General features: G+C 53.4%; 1 protein-coding gene across 3 annotated transcripts in view; it reads left to right on the top strand.

The window, feature by feature from the left end:
• SPNS3 (SPNS lysolipid transporter 3, sphingosine-1-phosphate (putative)) overlaps positions 1-15051 on the top strand; it is a 41829-nt gene extending 26778 nt beyond the window's left edge. For 2 of the 3 annotated variants that reach the window (XM_033090648.1, XM_033090646.1), the window contains 4 exons: positions 7320-7385; positions 13349-13447; positions 13563-13734; positions 14676-15051. In XM_033090648.1, the coding sequence (XP_032946539.1) occupies positions 7320-7385; positions 13349-13447; positions 13563-13734; positions 14676-14767 (429 nt within the window). In that variant the 3' untranslated portion in view covers positions 14768-15051. The remainder of the gene's footprint in view (positions 1-7319; positions 7386-13348; positions 13448-13562; positions 13735-14675) is intronic. The other variant, XM_033090647.1, reaches the window with a different exon arrangement.
• Positions 15052-17464: the final 2413 nt, after the last annotated feature.

Here is a 17464-nt window from a genome sequence, read left to right as displayed (position 1 = left end):
TTGGCCTATTTGCTTCCACTTTTGTTATTTAATTAGGTGACCGTCATTCTATATGTGTCTCTCTGTGTAGATACACAAATTCATGTTTTTAGAAATATTTTTATTAAGCTGGGGTCACATGGTAGTGTAATTTTAAAAACAAATTTATTCAGATGTAATTCATATACCATACAATTCACCCATTAAAGTGTACAATTCAGTGGTCTTTAGCATATTCACAGAGTTATGCAATCGTCACCACATCAATTTTAGAATATTTTCATCACCCCAAAAGGAAACTTCATATCTATTATCAGTCACTCCCCATTTCTCCCCAATCTGCCTCTACCCCAGATGTAGGTACTAATTTAATTTCTGTCTTTATAGGTTTGCCTATTTTGGATAGTTCATATAAATGGGATCATATAATGTGTTTAATTCATTTGTATGAATTTACCTGAAGAAACTGAAGTGAAATCAAATGAATTATTCAACTTCACATTAATTGTAATAACTTTGAACTTATTGATGAATCCCAATTATGAAAGAGAACACCAGGCTTCTCATACTGCCTCCTTCTTCTCTTCCTAACCTCCTGATTTTTGTTAGTTATATTATTAGTTTTACTTTTTCTAGATTTATAACACTCACAGTCTGTTCTCTAGGCATAATCCTTATAGTTGTTTGCCAGTAGTCCCAGATTTAAATAGATTCAATGCTCATTATCAGTATATTTACATAGATCCTCCATTCCTGAGTTTTTTATTTTACTTCAACTCCCAACTGGGTAGATTTTGTGGTTAAGTAGTTTTTATCCATCGTCACCCCCCACAACCCCCAAAAGGCTAAAGAGATTGTGTTCTTTTGGTTCATTCGTATCTGAGATTGTCTTTCTTTCTTCGACGCTACTTGAACAACATCTAACTGGGTTGTTCATATAGCATTCTTGGCTCACATTTTCTTTCCCTCATTACTTTGCAAACACTTGCTCTGTTGTCTTTTGGCATCAAATATTGCTATGGAGAATAAAGTTAGCCTGATTTTTAACAAATTGTTAAATGTTGGTTCGGTTTTTCCATCTGGACACCTGAAGATTTCATTATTCATTCTTGAAACTCAATATCTTAGCTAGTGTATTAGTTATCTCTCGCTGTGTAACAAATCACCCCAAAATATGGCCATTTAAGACAGCACACATTTATTATCTCTCAGTTTCTGTGGGTAGAGAATCCAGGCAGAACTTAGCTGGGTCCTCTGCTTCATGGTCTCTTGCAGGCTGCAATCGAGGCAAGAGTGAGAATACAAGAGGTGGGGATCTCTGGAGCCATGTTGGAGCCAGACGCTTCCCAGCCAGGCTATGTCTCAATGCTAAATATCCTGTATCATATCAATGTCTCTTCTGAGCAGTGTTCTTTTTATTTGCTGAATCGTACTAAGTATCCTCCTTCCCCATTGCATCTCTTTGAACCTTTCTTATGTTTGTTTATTTTTTGGGTTGGATCATCTTCAGGGCTGGGACTAGGGTGAGGCAAGCAAGGCACGGAGGGCACACCCTCAGGTACTGAGCCTGCCCTGGTGCCACCCTGAGAGTGAGCCCTTCCTTAAAGCGGGTGCCTTAGGTACCTCTTTGCTACACTGTGGTCCCCGTCCTGATCACCTTTATCTGTCTTCCGTACCATTTACTTTTCTCTAATAACTTTCTTCTCTTTGTGTTTTCAAAAATCATCAGTCAGTGAGATTATATCAAGCCTTTCCTCTGCATCAATAAGTCTACTTTCATTTATGCCTATTGTGTCGAGCTATTTATAATTTATTAGTTTTGTAATAATATTGTTTTGCACCCCACCCCCCAACCACACACACATTTATTTCCTTAGGTCTGTGATATCCCTTTATATCTCATCCTATGGGGGCTCGTTTCATTTCTGAGCTCTTTCTTGATTGAATTAATGTTCAGTATATAATTTGAGGCAATTGTAAGGAATTTCCTTCTGCTCTTTCTCCTATTGTCTTCTAGGTCGGGTTCTTTTTTTCTGCCTTTTTCACTTTCTCTCTCCCTTCCCTTCCCTCCCCCTCCCCTTCTCCTTCTCCTTCCCCCGTAGGTTGGTCATGGGCAACTCTGCTCAGATACTGACTTTGCTTTGATATAGTGTGGATGACTCTTTGTTCTTGATTCTCTTTCAGCTTTCTCTGTGACCATTCTTTTCTCCAAAGGGGCTGCAGTTTGAGAGTTGAGCATTAGGTTTTCTGTCACCTGAGGGAATTGAAAGGCTCAGGTGTGGCAGTGAGGAGTCTTTGTTCCAACACTTGGGCTCTGCTCTCTCTTCTGGGATTTAGGTAAATGCTCTATCACAGGATTCATTCTATTTAATTACTGGGTGCTTATCCCCTTCTGGGATGGAGGCTGTGCTCTGGCCTTGAGTGGAGTCAGTAACTGGAGCCATTGTATGCTTTCTCCACTTTTACCCATTTTTTTCCCCAACAGCTTTTCCTGCTGGTTCGCAGTCAAGAATGAGAACTAAGGGCTCTTCAGTTTATTTCCCTTTAGGATGGGGATTTTGGAGACTAATTTTAGGGAGGAGAGCTGAGAAGAGCTATACTTTCTACTCCAGAATTGTCTGTTGTTTTTTTCCCTTGGCTGCCAATTTTTAATGTTTATCTCATTAGGTTTTGTTCTTTTCTTTGCTGAAAAACATTTTTTTTTTCTGCCTTACTGTTTTTTACTTTTTGGGAAAGGGAAGTCTATGTTGCAATTTCAATCCCTCAACTTTACAGAGGAGTTGCCCTAGACATTAAAGCCTCTTCCAGCCCAAACTAGATCACTATTCTGAGTTCCCTACTTGCCCAAGAAGAGATGTGACCATCACCACACAGACCAGAGTCAGCTTGACTGTGACCAAGGCCTTTATCTCCAGGAGGGGAGGCTGCCCTTCTCAGCCTTGAAGACTCCTGAGTAAGGACCAGAGATGGAGGCGCAGTATCTGACCAGCCTGGTGCCCATGGGGCAGCTTGCGAGGTGGTTGGCAGGGATGTGTGCCCACCACCAGGATGTATGCCCACCATAGCTGTAGTCAGTCAGCTAAGGATTCTGGGGATGGCTGTGGGATCTGGCCCCTGGTGGTGGTCGTGGGGACCCAGACAGCTGGGCTGTACAGATATCCCAGCTCTGGGGGGCTTTTCTACAACTTAGCCCTTGGGGAGCTTCTTGAATAAACCCTTTTTCTCTTGCGTCTTGGGCTAGAGTAACCAGATTTGCCAGGGGCTGCCTTAGAGGGACTGAGAGAGGCCCACCTGCCCTTCCTCTGAGGGCCCCACTTCCCTGTCAAGATCTAGCAGGTGTCTCTTCTTGGATGGGCAGCAGGGCCCACACACATAGCCCAGAATCTCTGCTGAATTCTCTAGAGAACCCCAGAACTCTGCTCCCTCACTGCCTCACTTCCCACCTGCCTGTCTACCAGGCTGCCAGGCTGCTGCTGGCCCCTGGGAAACAGGTGGTGCCCTTGTGCCCTGAAGCCAGTCCCTGCAATTACAGGTTGGCAGGCCCAGGGGCAAAGTGTGCCAGCCAGCTTGGCAGCTTGCTGGCGGCTAGTCTGCCTGGGGCCTGTGTCCTGACTGGCTCAGCCTCACGGGCTGAGGAGTTGATCTGTGAAAGGGGAGGATTGAGTCTTAGCTCTGCCCCTGCCTCCATGGGCCCATGGGGGATGTTTACCTTCTCCCTTCCTGGTGAGGCCTAGAATGCATTCTTTGCAGGTCAGAGATCAGTTATTACCCAATTGGAAGACTGAGAGGGACAAAGGTGAAGACACTGCCCCCTCCGCCCTGTAGGGACTGAGTTTTCTCTGGGCAGGGGCTCCATCTTTCCTCCTGCTCTCTTCCCATACCTACCTGTGCATGCAGGTGTACCTGAGGAGAGTTGCGGATATGTGTGTGTAGGTATGAGTGTATGCATGTCCATGTGTATATGTACAAGGGCACACGCGTGTTTGTGTACATGCATAACTGTGTGTGCACGTGTGATTGTGTGTGCACAACTTGCTGTTATGAGACGGCAAGCTTGCAGGTATATATGCTAGGCTTTTTTCAGCAGTTCACCCCAGCAAGCATGCATCAGTGTTTGCAGCCACTGCTTGTTTGGTTGGTACTTTTGCCACACAAATTTTAATATTTCAAATGTCATCCATGTAACCTGCATATGTGTGTACTTGTGGTGTGTGTTTTGTGTGTGTATCCCAGGTTATGAGTGTCCATGTCTGTGTGTATATGTGTGAGTGTGCACGTGTGTTGAAGCTTCTGTACACGTGTGTGAAGTCTTGCATACGCACGTGTCTGTGCACGCTTTTGTGGCTGCGTGTGTATGTGCTTGCCTCACAGTGTGAGTGGGTATGTGTGTGTGTGCCTGCTTTCATGGCCAGGGGTGACTAAGGTCAGGGATATTCATCATCGCTACCCCAGCTTGAGGGGGAAATCCCCTCGAGTCTGAAATGGAAAAGGGCAGAGGCTGAGGGGCTCCACATTTCTGAGGCTCCAGGCAACATTCCCAGGCCCTGTCACCCAGGGGACGAAGTCAGGGTGCGGGGAAGCATGCACAGGCGCTAAGGGGCCAAGGGCAGAGTCAGATTTCCCTTTTGGAAGTCCCCTCCAGGCCTGGGGCGTGGGGATGGTGAGGCCTGGGAAACTGGTAAGGAGGAAAGAAGGGGAGGCCTGAACCAGGCCAGCAGCAGACAAGAGGGACGGGCAGATTGGAGGGACATGGAGGATGCAGAAGGGACAGGGCTCACTGGCTGGAGGGCGGTGAGGGTGAGCAAGGCCTGTAGGAGCCCCCTGCCTCCCCCTCCCTGTGCCTGGCAGGACACAACAGGCTTTCCCAGAGAAGCAGCTTTGGCAGCTTGCTAGCAGCTAGTCTGTCTGGAGCTTGTGTCCTGGCTGGCTCAGCCACATTGCATGAGGACAGTGACATGGGAGGACAGGAGGAGAGAATGAGTTTCGGGGCCTGGTCAGCGAGAGGTGCCTGTGGCCCTTCGGGAGAGGGTGCCCAGGACATGCCTGGCACTGCGGGGTGAGGCAATCCATGCAGGAGTAGCTTTGAACAGTCAGCTAAACTCTTCACGGTAGCTTTATTTCAAGCCACGGCCCTTTTAGTTAGTTTGTTGAGTTATTTACTTGAGGAACCCAAGTCTGAGTTGATCATGGAAGCCACTGAACTCTAAGACCCAATTTGCACATAGCCTGTGAGGAATGCATGTAGTACCAAGCAAGCTTCCCAGGCTGTTGGCGTGAGAGGTGCCAGGCAGAGCACCTGGGCCACCCCCATCGTTGTACGGTTGGGGAAATCAAGGCCCAGAGGGTGGTGACCTCCCCTGAGTCACCCAGCATTGCAGGGTGGGGCCGGGCTGTCCACCTCAGCAGGTCACACCCCTTCGTTGGAGAGCCCCTCCTTGAGCAGCCGCCTCAGGAGACTCTAATTACAGGATTGGGAGGCAGCCTCTCCCCAGCCTGTCCCTTTGCCCCTCAAAGCCGCTGCCGCGTGGAGATGAGGATTTGGTGGTTTGCGGCCGGTTTCCAGGTGTGTCTGAGGAAACCTGGCATCCTCAGGCGGCTTGTTCTGCCTGAAAAGCCCCATTGTGGCTGTAGGCCCCTCTGATCGGCTCTATTTTGGGGTTGGGATCCACCCTGCCCCAGCTGGAGGAAGGAAAAGGTGTATTTCAGTATGTCCTGTGGGTGTGGGGGAGCAGGAGAGACAGAACGGGAGGCTGCAGCCCCAGCAGAGTGCATGGCTCCTGGTGGCTGGTGCCCGACTGTTTGGAGGGAAGGACAGAAATAAGCTGGAGGTGTGAGGAGGGGAGAAGCCTGGCAGCCCAGTGGAAGTGGCTGGAATGTGAGGGGAAAGTGGGTGTGAACCCGGCCCAGGCTTTCATGTGGCCTCAGGAGGCTGGGGTGGCAAATCCTGTCAGGCTGGAATGCAGATCTGTGGCCTGCCTGGGCCCCACCTGAGACCTGCCTGCCAGCAAGTCTGATTCCCACCCCTGTGGGTACCCAGCCCCATGTCCTAGGCCCAGAACGAGACCCGCTCTGTCCTCAAGGGTTCCCCAATTTGGGTGCAGAGGGACCAGCGAGACTGAGAGAACACACACAGCTGCTCTCTCTCGTTGGTGGGTTCTGCTCTCTCTCTACATCATTACGTCATGTTCTTACCCTGACCGTCATGGTGGGTACATTCCAGCCTCCCTGCCTCTGCTCTAGTGGGTCCTCTGCCTGGCATGGCCATGGGGCTCTTCTCAGCCCATTCTGGTCCTGCCCATCCTTCAGGGCTCTTCTCGGTGCCCCCTCCACCTGGATGCCCTCCCCATCCTGAGCTTTCCTCTGACTTCCCTTCTGCCAGCCTCACTGGGCACTGTGGCTGCTGAGGCCTCTATGGAGTCTTCCCCCCAACAGCCTCCCGTCTCTCACCTTACACAGGGCCAGTCACAGGGGTGAGGGACTCGCCAGAAAGTGGCTTGATGTGTGACCTTGGGCCTGACTCTGCTCATCTGTGAAATGGGTGTAATGATATCTACCTTATGAGCGGGCTGAGAGGTTAGATGGGTGACAAGACCAGACATGCCTGGCACGCAGTAGGTGTGTGCAGGCAGTGGTCCTTTGGCTCCTCTGCCCTCGGTGCTTGCGGGCCTTTGGGAGCCAGAGCCTGGGCTGCCCAGGGCACAGCCCCGTGATTCCAGGAATGACTAATTCCACTCCAGCAGTAAGCTCTTGGAAGCCCAGAGAAATAAGACTTTTTTTCTCCTTGCTGCTTCATTAAACTCTTCTTGAGTGAGTGGAATGAGGATTGTCCTAATCCTCTGGCACGAGGCAGGGAGGTTCAGGGAGCTGGGAGAGACAGGCCCACAGTGGCCTCCCGTCACCAGCAGACACCTGGGCAGGGCGGGGGGATTCTGACATTAGGCACCTTATCAGTGTACACAAGCCTTAGAGGAACACGGAGGAGAGGTGGGCAAGCTCTGAGCCGTCCCTGGGCCTTTCTCTTCCCGAGTCTGTTTCCCCACTTTAAAAGTGGCTTGGAAGTCCTGGCTGCCTCCTGCTGGGGCCCCATAGGTGACCTCAGGAGCCATCCATCAGGGAGAGTGCTGTTCCCAGGCCTGCGCCCCTCATGGCTGCCCGCTTGCCCAGATGGGAATGTCTATCCATCCTTGAAGCTGCCGGAACTGGATATAGTTCCGGACCTCACCCACCCCAATAAGTCTGTAAAGCCTGAGTCTCTCTCTCCACAGGAGGGAAGAGACAATGCTGGGAGGGGCAGGTGACTGAGGTCGGGGAGCCTCACCCTGGCCACCCTTTGTCCACAGGTATTCCTGGCACTTGGGGAGCTGCTTCTGTCCTGTAACTGGGCAGTGGTTGCGGACATCCTGCTGGTAGGTGTGAGGGTCAGTGGGGGGCTGGTACTGGGGCCTCTTGAGCAGCAGGAGCTGGAGTATGTCCAGCTCAGGGGTAGACCTCTGCTGCTGAGTGGCCTGGAGGTTGGGAGACATTTCAGAGACGATGCGACAGGGGACCAAGGTCATTGAACAGTTGACTTGGACCAGGGGCCTCCCTGATACTCTTAAATATCTCCTCTGACCATCACTCCCGTTTTGCAGATGAGCAAATGGAGACTCAGAGAGGGTAGGTGCCTGGACCAAGGTCAAACAGCATGCAAAGGCACTGAGCCAGGACTGGGGCCCAGGCTTTTTGACTCCCGGGCTCCCTCCCTCCCCCATCCCTCTTTTGACTACACTGCTCAGCAAGCAGGCTCCTTGGCCTGCGCTCTGGGCGTGTAGACGGGGATGCTGGACTTTAGGGTTGTAGCCACTGAGCCCAGATGGGACCAGGCCACCCTAGCTCCCATGTCATGGGCCGCAAGGCAAGGGGCCGTCTCAGGCCATAATGAGGCCTGATGCTGTCTTGACCACATGACTCTCTAGGTCCAGAGTCCAGCCTCCCTGCTTCCTTCTAGGAGACTCGCAGGGAAGGACTTTGAACACTGACAGACTGTGCCTTTGTGAATAACATAGGGTCCCAGACCTAGGGGCACCCCAATAGCCCTCCCCCTGCCTTCTGGAAGCCTGGCATATTCCAGCACTGGCAACAAGGGAACCAGAGCAGCTCGGCAATTGTCTGAGAGCTGTCCTGAGGATGGCATAGCAGGGGCCTGAACTCGGATTCAGAAAACAGACCTGCGTTTCAGCCCTGCTTCTGTCACCTCTTAGCTGTGTGACCTAGGCAAGTCACTTTGTATTTATGAGCCTCACTTTCTCCATGTGGCAAATGGGAATGAAAATGCCTTCTGGATTATTGTGAGGGTGAAATAATATGATATGCGTGAAGCTTTTGCCCAGTGGCTGGCACAGAGAATGCTGGCCAGGATTCTGACAGCAATTCAGAGGTTTCCACTTTCTCATCTTCCATCTCCCAGAGAGATCCTGGCATCCTAGGATCTGAGTGGAAGGGCTGTGGGGAAGGGCAGTCATTTAATCCGCCAACAAGGCCTGCTTGAATACTACTGTTGATGAGACGCTCACTTTCTGCCTCGATGTCCTGCCCTCCCCTCACGGCCCCGGCTTGGTGGGTGTAGACAGGTCTGCCCTGTCCTTGACTTCTGAGTGGGTGTATCAGCTGCAAGGCTGGCAGGTCTTCTCTCCAGACAGGAGACTTGGGCTCCTGCCCAAACTCAGCCAAAAACCTGCTGAATGGCCTTGGGCCTTAGTTTCCTTGTCTATAAAAAGGGGTAATCCTACCGGCCTGGCAGGAGGAGCGAGAGCCTTCAGGAAAACCCTCAGTAAACGGGAAAGCAGGAAAGCGCTGGCAAACATTTTCTTTAGTGGAATTGCTCACTTTTAGGCACAGGGAACTACCCCCAATCCCAACATAGCTGTTCGCTCCGGTGGTTCAGATGGAGCTGAAACCTACCCCCTGCAGCTTCCTCTACCTGCCCCCCACTGCGCTGTTCCCACATGACAGCCCCACAGATATGTGAAGACTGCGCCGTGTTCCCCCCAGCTTCTGTGTTTGCAGGAATGATTAACCTGGCCAAGCAAGGCCCTTTGTAGGGCTGTGTGTGTTTTGGGGGCAGGGGTCAGGGGGAGGGGGGCTATGGGGCCTTTGCTCAGCCATAGTTTGACCCATCTGGCTCTGCTGGGGAGCTTGCTGGAGCTGCCCAGGGGGCCAGCTGGCCGTGATCCAGACCCCCTGGAGCTCCCTGGGGTCCTTCCCTGGCTCAGAGGCCTCCAGCTCCCAATGTTTAGCAAGGCCCAACAACCCAGAAAGGCTTCCTGACCCCTTCCCCCGCCTTCCCACCTTCCTGAAGCCCCTTAAGAAAAAGATTGCCTTTGGACTCTTTGGTGGTGGGAGCTGGTCCGGTCCTTGCAGTGCTTGGAGCTCAGTCTCCTGGCAGAGAGGGGATGCTGGAGGAAGGAGCAGCCTCGGGCTAAATGCAGGTGAGGGGCAGGCTGTGGGGACCTGATTCTTAGGAATGGAAGGGCTGATGCCAGCTCAGAGCAGGGTGAGGAAGGAGTGGGTGGTGAAGAAGGAGAACTGGAATATAGACCACACCTGCAAGAAGTTGTACTGAGGAGACAGGAGATGAGAGATGATGGGAACTGGAGTTGGCAGGAGATCTGGGGACGATGATGTTGTGTTTTCAAGAGATAAGGCAGGAGCAGTCTCCACGGGCAGGGAAGAGAGAAGGGTGGAGAGAGGGCCAGTAGGGGGTGGGGTGGGAGGGTTGGGGGGGAAGCAGCCTGGAGCAGGGTGGGGGCAGGAAGTGTATGGGGGCATGGGTGTGGCAGGAGGTGCAGGAAGGTCCCATCTACTGGCAGGCTTTTGCTCCTGAGGCACAGGGGTCTCGTTGGGCAGGAAGGACCCAAGGAGTAAGGAGGCCCTGGAGTGTGCTCCCCAGGCCATTAGGACAAGTTAGCTGACACTGCTACCTGCACCATACATATTCCTGAGGGCTGGGTGTGGGCTCCACTGACCTCTGTGTCCGTCCTGTCTCAGGGGCACTGCTCTCTTTGATCTGCTTATCCACACGTAGGAGAAGCCAGATTCTCTCTGGGGAAGAGACCTCAGATACTCTCTGGTCCAGTGGTTCTCAAACTTTATTGATTTAGGTTTGGGGAGCTTGTTGCAGATTCAGCTTCCAGGCTCTCTGTCCTCAGAATCTGATTCAGTGTGTCTGTGCTAGGGCCTAGGGATCTGCAATTCTGGTGAGCTCCCCACATGATCCTGATATAGCTGTTCCTCCCAGCACACTGGTCTAGTGCAGCCAGGTCCCTGTTCCATGAAACCTTTGCAAAATTCTGACTAGCATAGTCCTTCCCCTGGTTCACATACCCTCCGACAGGGAGCTCCCTCCCTGAACCCTTGGGAGCCGCTGGCTCCTGGCTGCTCTGTTGATGAAAAGGATCTGGCCCCCTCACCGCCAAGACTCACCTCAGATACACTTCCGGCCAGTTCCCCCTAGCTTGGGTGAGCCCCAGGCTCCTTAGAATGCTAACATTGTGTGTCCCCAGCAGGAGCTCCCTGCCTCCTCAAACCTACCAATAGGGTCTCTAGCTCCCTCTCAACCCTCCTGTCTGTCTGAGCCCCACTTGGGGTGGCCCAGAACCAGCTCACTCCACCCCAGCAGTGGGGAGCTCACTCCCTCTCCCAGGTCTGTCCTCAGGGTTCTGGAATCCAGCCACCAGGCTAGTCTCCCACCTTCTTAGCAGGTTTCCTCCATCCCTTGGAGCATATCACCCTCCTGTTCTCCTGCTGACCACGTCTCCATGCTTCCCTGCCCTGCCTTCTGCCCCCAGATAGCTCTCTGCGCACACTACCAGGGGTGTCTGGGTGTGAGGGCTCAGTGGGGAGCGCAAGAGGCAGGCTGCCAGGGAGTCTGCACCTGGTGGCTGCCCCTCTGACTTTCTGTAGGCCCTTGGTTGGCTCTGGTTATGCTCTAGGCTATAAAGGGAACAGATCTTTAAGAAGGGAGAGTCAAAAACAGAGGTGTTTTTGTCTCAGAATAGAGCGAGCTTGGATTTTTGGGAACCTGAAAGCCTCTCACTTCTAAAATTACCAGCTGGGCTCTCCAGCTGCTGATGGGCCCCCTGGCTATATGGAGACAATGGGGACCCAGAACAGACCAGGGGCGATCTACCTCTCCTGCCACTGGCAGCAGCGGCTTTATGTGGGCCCAGCTGGTTGGGGTTTGTGGGAGGGCAGGTTGGGACCATCCTGGCTAGACCTCGCTTTGAGGGCCCAAATAGCCCCGGCCCCTGAATGGACATTTTTGAACACTGAGGACCTGTCTTCTAGGAGGCCCTGCCCTTTTCTCCAGAACCACTGGTGAGTAATCACATAATTCGAGGGTGAGAAGGAAGTGCTTGGGGACGGTGCGGAGCTGTGGTCATTTCCTTCTTAAGTCTGTTGGCAGGTTGTGGTGATGGGTGAGAGGCCCAGCTTCTCTTGCCACCTGGAAAGACTGGCTCAGCACCAGTGACCCTGGGACTAGCTGGTCACCCACAAGAGTGACTCTTGCCACTGTGGCCTGCCCTCCCACAAGGCCCCTCTCACCAGAACCCCTGCCGCTCCTGCTCACAAAGGGACGCCCTTGCTCAAACTGTGTCCTGCCCGGAATGCCCTTCCCCACTCTCTCTGCCACTTACCTGTTTGCAGGGCTGGGGATGAACTTGTCCTTTTTATCTTTCTCCCCATTTTCCAAATGTTCTAGAACAAATACATAAATATCGCTGGAAAGACTCCTCCTAGCTCATAGCAGCAGAGCGGTCAAAAGGCCAGGCCTTGGAGGAAGAAGGCCTGGTATCCAAGGCCAGCAGCCCTGCCGTTTCCTGGCTGGGTGACCCTGGGCAAGTTACTTACCCTCCCTGTGGAGGGTTTCCTCATCAACAAAATGTGGACTACCGTTGTATCTCCTTCATGGTTTTGTTGAATGGATATATATAAAAATATACATATGCACACACATACGCATGATACGTAAGATGCATACAGGAAGCATGTAACATATGAATGTTAGTAATTATTATTATCATCGTTATTATTCTCTGATGGGCTCAGATGATGGACACACAGGTCTTGGGGATAAGGCTGTGGTGTAGGAAGCTCCCCTGGGACTGCCCTGTCTGTCGGGACCCTGTGACCTGTGGCATGTGTTTGAGCCCTTTCCTCCTCCTCTCCTCTTCCTCCTGCTGCAGCCCTGGGTTCTGGCAGGGTTTCTCCCGGGACCAGTCTCCCAGACGGGTCTACCTGTTTTACTTAGTTGGCAAACTTTCAGTCAGTCCCTTCTGTGCCCGGTGCCTTGCTGTATCCCAGGGACCCCAAGAGAAATTAGACAGGAGCTTTGCTGCACAGACAACATAGGGGTAAGAGGAGGTGGACAAAAAAGAAACTGTCTCAATTGTGAAGGATGTGCGTTCAGTTAGGGGTGCACACCGGGGCTATGGGCGCTCTGGGCAGGGCCCTGAACTCCGCGGAGGCTTCCCGGAGGAGGTGATCGAAAGGTCAATCCTGAAGGCCAAATGGGGAAGCCTCAGCTGGACCAGGGAGGGGAAGGCTCGCCAGGCAGAAAGCGTTGTATGATCCAAAGCCTGGATCATTCTGCCTCCCGGAGTCACAGAGCGTTGTTTCTGTTCAGTGTCCATGTGAAGCCTCCAGGTACCACTTGAAGGACGATAGTGAACATAACCCTCCATGTAGGTACTATTTTTATCCCCATTTGGGGATGAGGAGCCTGAGGTGCAGAAAGGTGAAGCAACTGGCCTAGTCACACAGCTAGTGCGTGGGGCATCTGGGATTGGAACCCAGACAATCTGACTCCAGAATTCATATTCTTAACCTCCCCACCCTCTTCCGCCCGGGCTTCCCAAGGCTGCCTTTGGTCTCTGCCCAGTGGAGCCTGAACTTCCTGAGAGAAGGGCTGAGCTGTCTGAACCATCCCACACAAGCACCTGGCTGTGTACCCACTCTTCACCCCGCCAGCCTGCACGACTGCCTCCTGGGTCCCTGAGCGGGGATGCCCCAGCCCTGGGACTGTCCTCACAGCCAGGCCTGGTCCCTGTCTGGTTCAAGAGCAGACCCTCAAGAGGGATGGCCCTCATCAGGGGCCTGGACATTCCCGTCCTTGGGGACTGAGGAGCTTCCTGAGCCTGGAGGGGCCCGGCGTTCTGGTGGTGGGCCTTCAGGCACTGGGGCCACTGCTTCCCTCTCATCTCATTCTCCTGTCCAGCCTGTTACACCTCCAGGCAGGTCCTTGGCAGGTGGGGAGCAGGAGGTGGGTATGAGGGGCGTCCATGCCCTGCCCTCGCTTAGGGAGCTCCCCTGGTGCTCCTGTGTTTTACAGTCAGTGGTGGTGCCCAGATGCCGGGGGACAGCAGAGGCGCTTCAGATCACAGTGGGCCACATTCTGGGAGATGCCGGCAGCCCCTACCTCACTGGACTTGTAAGGCCTTCCTGCGTATGTGTAGGGTGGGGAGGGTCTGGGGGAGGCACTGTGTGTGGTGAGGCCTGGAGGCTGGCCCAGTGGACCTGGCAGACCAAACCTCCCCCCTCTGCAGATCTCCAGCGCCCTGCGGGCCAGGCGGCCCGACTCCTACCTGCAGCGCTTCCTCAGCCTTCAGCAGAGCTTTCTGTGCTGTGCCTTTGTCATCGTCCTGGGGGCCGGCTGCTTCCTGATGGTTGCGCTGCACCTGGAGAGAGACCAGGCCCAGGCCCAACAGCCTGGAACAGGTACCCCCATTCCTCACACCCATGCCCGGCTCAGGGATGAACCCCATAGGAGCCAGCAGCATCAGCCACCCCCTGAGCCCCTGGCTAGTTCGTTCATTCATTCATTCATTCATTCAAAAATAGTTATTACACCCTTGCTATGTTCCATGCAATGCTGCAGATGCCGGGGAGTGAAAGCCAAGTCCAAGCCTTCCTGGAGCTGATGCTCTAGAAGGCAGAAACAGACAAGGAACAGACAGAAAGCAAAAGATAGAGCATGTCTGCGGTGGGAAATACTATGGAGAGACATCAAGCGGGAACGTGGGTAGAGAGGAACAGGTAGGGGCAATTTGCAGTTTTTGAAAGGATGGGCAGGGAGGTCCTCGCTGTACAGGTGACATTGTTGCAAAGATTTGGCGAAGGTGAGGGAGTGAGCCACGCAGTTATTGGGGGAAGGTACTTCCTGCAGAGGGAACAGGTATTGCAAAGGCCTGAGGTGGGGATGCGCCTGATGTGTTTGAGGACTGGCAAGGAGGCTCGTGTGGCTGAAGCAGGAGCGAGGGGAAAGGGATGAGGGTGGCAGGAATGGGGCCAGAGTTCGGGGGCCCTCGTAGGGACTGGGTGGCCTTGACTCTGAGTGAGACGGGAGTGCTGTGGGGTTTCCAGCAGACACGCCTCACGGTGTCCGATTTACACGGCCAAAGCACCACTCTGGGTGCTGTGTTGAGAACAGACTGTAGGAGCGTGGCATTGAAGCAGAGAGGCCAGAGAAGGCTCTACAACCAGAAGGGAGAGCAGTGAGGCTGGGACCACGGTGGCATTGAAGGAAGGGAGAAGGGGTTGGATTTGAAATTTATTTTGAAAATGGAAGCTAGAGGATATTCTGACAGACTGTGCCCAGGCCTGCTCCCAAAGCACCTTTTGCTTCCTTGGGGGCTGGCTGAGATTCTTTCCTCCCACAGGGACCCCAGACGGCAAGGACGCGGCAGACTGCAAGGTCGGGGAGAGCCAAAGCCTGCTTTCTGGCACGAGGGCCTCCACGGAGAACCCCTGAGGCCGTTGCCCCTCAGCAAGGAGCTTTCACCCACCCTGCCTGCACCCCTCCCGTTGGCCCCTGCTCACATTGGCTGTTACTCAGGGACCCTGGCCGAGCTACACCTGCCACTTCTTCACTCCCAGCTAGAGAGCTGGCAGGGCCTGCGGTTGGGCTGGGAATTGAGCTGTCAGCACCCTCTGTGGGAGGTCTGGGCCTGTGCCTGCACCCAGCACCAGGCTCCTCAGCCTGGGGTCTTCAGCCTGGCTGCTGGCGGGTCCCGATTAAAGTATGGCCAGTACAAAGCCCATGGATTTCTGGCTTTTGGACAACTATGTTATTTATAGCCTCGCAGTACCTCTGCTGGGAGTGGGAGCGGGAGAGGAAGAAGTGGGCAGTCCTGGCCAAGGATTCAGGGCTGTCCCTGACATGGGGAAACTGAGGCAGCTGTTCAGATGGGTCTCTAGGTGTTCTTACCCTGGATCTCCCACTGTGACTCAGCTTCCCCACTGTGCAGGCTCAGGAGGGCACAGGACACCTTCTGCATGGATTCGTCCTCTGAGCAAAATGTGGGGGCTGAATCCGTAGTCTTGGAGATAGATTTCCACCAGGGTGCTGGTGTGGGAGTGTGGCTTCACGTTCCAGGGAACTACACAAAGGAATGTTTAAGCCTTCCTTACACACCCAGCTGCCCCCAAACATGCTGGGTGCTCTCATGGTTGTGCCTGAGTACTCCTGGCTGTGCCCTACTCGGCACCCCACTCCCCTACCCCCACGGCCCACGCTCTGACTCCAGAACAGTCCATGGGAAGGGCTGGCTCTGTGGGATTCACATTTGCCACTGGGTTCAGAGCAGCTGGGCACAGTGGGCCCTGCAGGAGACCAACAGCTTCCAGGCGGGCAGCAGTGGGGTGGCATGTTCTTTCCGCCTGCAAGCATGAGTTTCTTTCCCCCTCCCCTGGCACCCGGCCGTGCAATCACTTGTTCACTGGCTGACCACTCCCTTCACTGTGCCAAGCTGTGCCTGTCTCCCAGCAGCTGCGGGCAGAGCACTGACCCAGGCTCACACTCACCTCCTGACCCTTACTTGCTTCATCCCTGCCCCTTGTGGTGTCCTCCCTGCACTTTACTGGTGGATTGGACAAGTTCCAGGAGCTGGCCTGTCCAGCTCAGCCTATGCCTGTTCCCGCCACCCCCATCCCAGCTCTCTTTCAGGAGTGGCCATCACCAGGTTGACCAGCCCCTCAACCCACGATTTAATGATTGGAGCTCATGAAGTGGGGGGTGGGGGGTGAGGGGGAAGGCTGCCCCTTTATAAGAAAAAGGATCCATGAGGATACTTGGTAAGAGTTCTGCACCCAATTAGAATGTGGGTGGGGGTTCCCACACCACCAAGCAATTCTCTGAGACCAGCTGGGTGTCCTACAATTCAACTCAATTCTGACACATTCTACCCAGAGATCGCGTCAGATCCTACAGGTTAAGGGTTCAGTCCTACAAGACTGCCCCCACCCCGCTCCCCACTTCAGATGTCAATCCCAAATCCAGGTTGTTACCTGTGTTTCTGAACAACCGGCTCTAAATCAGAGGTTCCCACGACCCCCTCCTTGGGTTTGATTAATGTGCTAGAGTGGCTCACAGAACTCTGGAAACCCATTTACTCACTAGATTACCAGTTTATTATAAAAAGATATAAGTCAGGGACAGCCAGATGGAAGAGCTGCCTAGGGCAATGTGTAGAGAAAGGGCTTGGACCGTCCATGTCCTCTCCAGGTGCCATTCTCCCCAAAGTCCACGTGTTCAACAACCTGGAAGCTCCAGAGTCCTGTCCTTTTGAGTTTTTATAAAGGCTTCATTACAGAGGCATGACAGATGAAACCATTGGCCATTAGCAATTGATGTCAGCCTCCAGCCCTTCTACCCTCCCCAGAGTTTAGGGGACCAGTGGGACTGAAAGTTCTAACCCCCTGATCACTTGGTTGGTTCCCCTGGCAACCAGTCACCATCTTTAGGTGGGGTCCAAAAATCACCTGATTAACAAACAGAAGACACCCTTAGGGCTCTTATCACTTAGGAAATTCCAAGGATTTTAGGAGCTCTGTGCCAGAAATGGGGAGGAAGACCAAACAAATATTTCTTATTGTAAATCACAGCATCACACTTGGTTTTTCCTGAGAAGGATGCAGCCAGTCTGTGGGGGAGCCAGGATGCCATGGTCCCCTTGGCATTCGCTGGCTGTGTGACCTGGGGCACTTCCTATCCTCTCCGAGCTGCAGACTCCCCAGCTGTATTTAAGAGGTGTGTTGAGTGTGGCTTTTCCAGCTCAGGCCTCGTGTGATTCTCACAGAACCCAGCTCCAGGGTCTGAACCTTCCTCTCTACAGTCCTAGGGGGACCCCTGTGAGGCTCTGCTCCCAGAAAACAGGCAAGGCCTTGGCAAGAGTCAGATCATCAACCGCCCTCCCCTCCCCACTCCAGAGTCCAGCAGCTGGGGAGAAAGATCAGAAACCTCATTTGTGCCAGTTCCAGAAACATGTATTGGTATCAGTGGGTGCCCATCTTGGTATCAGGCAGGGAATCTGACTGCAGCCTTGCCTTTGGGCCTCACAACCCAAGATAGGACAGGGAAACACTTGGTGGGCCAAGTGAGGCACACTTATAGGCAGAGGAAGGGATTACATCCCTCAGAAGCCTTTGGGGAAGGGGCCAAGGAACTGGT

This window comes from Rhinolophus ferrumequinum, chromosome 21 (genome assembly GCF_004115265.2).
Source record: "Rhinolophus ferrumequinum isolate MPI-CBG mRhiFer1 chromosome 21, mRhiFer1_v1.p, whole genome shotgun sequence".
Lineage (NCBI taxonomy): Eukaryota > Metazoa > Chordata > Mammalia > Chiroptera > Rhinolophidae > Rhinolophus > Rhinolophus ferrumequinum.
Note: the sequence above shows the minus strand (reverse complement) of the source record. Positions and strands in the feature narration are given on the sequence as shown.